The sequence below is a fragment of the Gavialis gangeticus genome, unplaced genomic scaffold, assembly GCF_001723915.1.
Source record: "Gavialis gangeticus isolate Ggan-Ray unplaced genomic scaffold, GavGan_comp1, whole genome shotgun sequence".
Taxonomy (NCBI): domain Eukaryota; kingdom Metazoa; phylum Chordata; order Crocodylia; family Gavialidae; genus Gavialis; species Gavialis gangeticus.
In genome coordinates this window covers 181,336,866-181,342,498 of record NW_017728992.1, presented here as the reverse complement: position 1 = coordinate 181,342,498, position 5,633 = coordinate 181,336,866, and the positions used below count along the sequence as shown (strand labels likewise).

The following is a 5,633-nucleotide window of genomic DNA, read 5'->3' as shown; positions in this document are numbered from 1 at the left end:
ATTATGTCTGTTATATATATGCCCCCCCAGCATGACTGGGAACTGAAGGTATTGGTATAACTGAAAATCAGGGCACTTTTATATTTAAATTCCTAATCATGGATGCAGGTACCTGACACTAAGTCATTCAGCCAATAATCTTGGAAGTCTTATACAAACAAACAAACAACCCCCCCCATCACTGAATCATTTTGTGAAATACAAAAAATAACTCTGCCTCATGTTATCTGTGTATAGAGGGAACTCTGCTGAATGTGTATGTGGCATAGAAATTAATCATGCACATCAGAGTAATGCCTTTAAAAGCAGGTCTTCAGTGTGATGACACTTTCTATAGAGTCATTTCAGGCAAAGGTCACAAGTGTGCATGTAAAATCAGTCCTGGAAGCAGCAGCTTTGTTTAAAAGGCATCTTCCAATTGAGCCATTGTCCTCCAAGGACAGCTGGCACCCTGACTTCATCTGCATTGGATCAATCTCAAAAGCAAAGGACAGTGGACAAACAAAACAACCCAGAATCACTGCACCTCTCACAATTCAGTCTCTAGGGGAAGAGCATCTGGCCATAGCTGCTGCAGTGACTATAAGGAAAAGACCCCCCCAAATGCCTATTAAATCATGGATAAGGCAGACAAACTGGTACGGTAGGATCATTTTTTCTATGTATTATAACCAGATTGTTAAAATAGTGTTGTATAATTACAGTAGATTTATGAGCAAACCAAGACTGAAATGTACTATTACACTGGCTGTTGTTTTTCACCTAACAAAATTGGAATTTTGACCTGAAGCTTAAAATTCTTTTCATATTGTACTTGTACACCGTGATGAAAGTCCTGAGATTAAAACTTAAGGTAGAAAGTATTATTTAATGCAGAATTAAATACTTTACTTCTTAACAAACTATAATTTAATAAAAGCAGACAAAGTGCATCACAGTTCAGACTGTTCTATTTATTGCTCTTTATAATAGGAAAAACTGTCCCATCTTGTTAATTTGTATGACTTCTAAGGTTGGTAAGCATTATTAAAGTGGCTTGTGTTTCACTTGCACACTTTCTACAATGCTGACATAAAAAGTAGTACTGCAATAAGTAGTTATGAGTTAAATACATACAGTTTGGTGGTTTATGCAAAATTTGCTAGCTATTGAGTGTTCAGTTGGTATAGATGAAAGATTTTAAAGCAATCTATCCAAATGTGTCCTGAAAAAAACATATATTAAGGCTGTTTTCCTAGGAAAACTTGTGAATTTCCTTTGCCAACACCTCTACTGAATGTTAAGTTTCCTTACAGATCAATGTCTTGCATGTGTGGGGTGCTGATTAGAGACCTTAGATGACAAGGCAAGATCAAAACAGCTATTTCTTTGTAGTTCCCACAGGCTGTTTTGAATGTGGGATTTTTCATCAAACTAATTTGGCAAAATAAATCAATGGGTCCCTTTTGATTACTAAACTGATTGTCTTTGCTTTTCATGTCTAATTACTAATCATTTGTACAAACAAGCTTTTAGTATGTGTTAGTAATCAAGATGCATTTAAACTGGTTGGTGGTCATTAAATCAGTGATAGACAAGCTGAGCTGAACTCTGTAGGGCAGTGTTTCATTAATTTTTCTGTTTAAAAAACAGTTACAGCAAAGTACTTATCCTTTCTATTACAAAGTAAGCATTTTCCCTCTACAAAGATCTTTAACAGAATGATGTCAACACCCTGTTGTCACTTCCATAAATGCTTCCTTATTCTTTACTGTTGTTTACAGTACAGTGATGACCTTGGAGAAACTTGAGGCTGCAACCTTGTCCTTAGAAATTGACTGGAAAGTGTGAGAAAGTGGAAAGGAGGGAAGGGGAGGGGGCAGAGTGCGGGGAGAGAAGGGAGCAGGGAGGAACAAGAGATAGTGGAGGAAGGCCATGGGATAGTGTTCATAGAGGAGAGGAAAGAAGCACTTAATTGTCCCTGTTGCAGCCCATGCCTGTAAAACATCATGGCTCAGCTCAGGGTATGCAGGGTAAGTGAACTACACAAAGAGAAATATTTAATTTGACTCTAATCCACGATGCAAGGATTTCTTTGGATACATTTTACTGGACCAACTGTAGAGTTGGGAGAACTGCTGGACAAACTTTTGGACATTGAGTGCCCTTCCTCAGTTCTGAGACTTGAAACCAGATATTTCCTAACTTATGACTAAGCAATATAGCTGTTTTACCTAATTAAGCCTGATCTACTCTATGCAGGATATTAAGGGAAAAAGCCCAATACTCAATTGGTGTATTGATATTTATGCAGCAAAAGCTGTGAATTGTGGAGGATGTAACATAATGGATAAATTATGAGAGCTAAAATTTACTGCAGTGAGCAACTTTCCAAATGATGTCAGTTGAATTCAGAAACCAAAGGGGTTTTCAAGTTGACCTGGCTATATCTGTTCTTAGACTTCACATTTAACAAATTTAATCCATTGTTATCAAATTTGATTCACCAGTATTAACTGAATTAAAACTTTGGAGGGCAGAAGAGGAATGAATATCTTTACGGATGTGTGGGATGAGGCACCGTGAGACTGTTGACAGTAGGGTCAGGAAGAAAATCCAGCTCTCCTGATTCTAAGTCACTATTCTAATCCTGAGTTACACTTCACTGAATGAAAGATTCACTGAAATAGATGGCACTGTACATGATAATTAGTCCATTACCAGCACATCACTAATAATAAAGTAGCTTCCACGTGGTGTTGGGAAGATACTAGCTTTATCCTGATTCACATTATTAGGCTCAAAAGAGAAGTAACCGGGTAAAGTTCTTGGGTTTATGAAATAGGCTGTCAGACTTGAGTGATCTAATAACCTTTTCTGCCCATCTAGAAATCTATGAAGTATGTACCTTGCAGATGTAGAATGACAGAAAACAATAAAGATTTTCCATTCTGCATTAAGAAACTAAGGGATATAAAATTATAACCAAGCTAGGCAGCTCCTTTCTTCTGGTCCTGCTTGATCTTAATAAAGCTCTCTATATTTAAAGGTGGCTGTACATGGAAAAAATGGACTGAAGCAGGAATTTGGTACTACATTACTCTCTTCTCCTGATTTAAATCCTCTCTAACTGCTTCTTTTAATTTCTGATGAAGGATTCATATCTTTTTCCCAACGCTTCCTATAGGAGGTACCTTAATGTTTCATCTCAAACTTTTGTCCTTACAATTTGTATAAAGAATCTCATGAAGAAATCTGGGTAGCCTCAATCTTTGACCATTACATCTACATGATATTAATTCTGATACTTCCATTTTGTATTTTTGGTATGTTTTAATTCTGCTAGCTCCTGGTTATACCAGATCCCCGCACTGAACGCAGCAAAGATGTTCTGGTAGGAAAATTCTCTTGCTCTCATTTCAGAGTTTGGTATTACCCTCAGCAGAAAGTTTCACTTTCTCCTAAAGAAAAGAAATGTTGAAGTCATCCTTGAACCTTACCCCTATTTTTTCCTCCCATATTATCTTGTATGTGAGTCTCCATATAATTTTTGGAACTTTGCCAGAGTTGTTCCTGACCCTTTTGCTGGTGAAATGCTTACAGTTGCTGTAGAAACATACCATCCCACTATTGCAATTTCCTGTTTCAGAGGATACAGAATACTTTTTGTGGGGAAATCTGATTTACTTTCTACCTCAGTTGGATGTAGAACTGACGCATTTAGCTGAGGTCCTTCCTCTCATTTGTGGCATTATTCAGGATGACTTGGCAATTGATCACAGAATCATAGAAAGACGGAGCTGGAAGAGACCCCAGGAGGTTGCCTAAATAAGGCAGGATCATCCCTAGCTAAACTGTTAGGGGTGTGTGAAACGGGTCATATTCAATACAGATTCAGATCTGGCCCAAACTGGGGACAGTGATTCATAGTTTGTAGGGTTGGAAGGGACCTGAGCAGATCATCAAGTCTGACCCCCTGGGGCAGGAAAGAGTACTGGGGTCAAATGACCCCAGCTAGGTGTCTGTCTAGTCTCCTTTTGAAGACCTCCAGGGTAGGAGCGAGCACCACTTAGCTTGGAAGTTGGTTCCGGCTCGTAGCCACCCTGACTGTGAAGTAGCGCCTCCTGATTTGATTTATTGATTCAGCTCACTGTCCCCGATTTGATTCGGCTGAATCTGAAGATTCAGAGAATCAGCGATTTGGTCACAGACACAGCTTTAAATGTTTTTTCTACCTACTTTGAGGTACCAGGCATGGCTCATGAATGCTGCAATGGTGAGGCAGATGGAGCGTCCCACAGGAGTGCAGGGGGGTCCCCAGCACGCTTGGCAGCAGACCTGGAAGTGGGCCATAAGCACTTCCAGTCCATTTTCAGGTCTGCTGCCAAGCGTGCAGGGGGCCCCTCCCCAGCTCAGTGATCAGCCGCAGTCGCCCCACCCCAGACCCAGGAGGCACCAGTCACCAAGCCAGGTGGGTGGGGGGTGCCCAGCTCACTCCCTGGTGAACTGGGAAGTGGACCGGAAGTGCTTCCAGTCCACTTCCAGGTCTGCTGCCAAGTGCACTGGGGACCCTCCTGTGCTCCTGTGGGATGCTCCATCTGCCCCAGCATCGCAGCATTCACGAGACACCTGATACCTTGAGTAATGTAGAAAAAACATTTAAAGCCGTGTCTATATTGGAATTGCTGAATCTTTCCAAATCTCTCCAAATTGATTCGGAGGGTTCCCATTCAATTTGGAGAGATTAAAGGGTCTCCTGATTCAATTTGGATTCGGAGATCCAGCCACTGAATTGGGCCGAATCTCTGCTGAATCGAATTGGGGACCAAAGCTTTGCACAGCCCTATAAACCATCTTAGAGAACTGTTTGCCTAACCTTTTCTTAAATATTTTGGGAACAACCTTCTCACATAACTACCAGGCACAATGCGTGAAACATCAAAAACACCTTAATTTGCCAGGAGTAAAACAGGGGGATAAGGGCATTGTCAATGTCCTGCAAATGGACAGGACAGGAAGTACTTGTTAAAATATGCTCAAGAGAGCCAAGACAGAGGGTCATCTTTTCCCGCTCTAGAGGAAGGCAAAATGCTCGCAGTCCCTGACAATCTAACTGTGGGATAAAATTTCTCTGTGATCCCAAATGTGGGGATCAGTCTGACCCTGAACAAATAAGCAAGGCCCTCTAGCTGGGAATTCTCTAGGGGTTTTTTAAGTCCCAGAAAAGCATCAGCACACCCCAATCAAAATCCCCAGCTTTGTCAATCTGACTATCATTTCCTTCTTAACACACACTTTATTGTTTAAGGCCCAAATTAGGTTCCATGTGGACACTGGCTCTAAGGCTATAGCTGGAAGGACAAGTGTAGGGCATAGTTTTGAGGTGCTTAGTCCATACACGTGGAATACACACAACAAGGACTTACCCTAGTAGTTTCCAACTCATGGCCTGTGAGCAACCTGAGATCGTCTGGAATTACTCATAGGCACAGGAAGCTGTAAAGCTAGAGCTGAGACTGAGAGCAAAGTATCGTGTTGCCTGCAGTACATCACTTGCTCAGTATAATTTCCTGTGGGCCTGTGTAGGTTTAGGGACCACTGCCTTAAACATAGAAAGACATTATGGGATGGGGCCATAATATGAATATATATAT

General features: G+C 40.9%; 1 protein-coding gene across 1 annotated transcript in view; it reads left to right on the top strand.

Annotated features, from left to right (window-relative positions):
• Window positions 1–429: 429 nt before the first annotated feature.
• Window positions 430–5,633, top strand: part of ENPP2 (ectonucleotide pyrophosphatase/phosphodiesterase 2) — a 141,988-nt gene continuing 136,784 nt past the window's right edge. Inside the window, exon 1 of the mRNA XM_019528101.1 lies at window positions 430–638. Within this exon, the coding sequence (XP_019383646.1) occupies window positions 618–638 (21 nt within the window). The 5' untranslated portion in view covers window positions 430–617. The remainder of the gene's footprint in view (window positions 639–5,633) is intronic.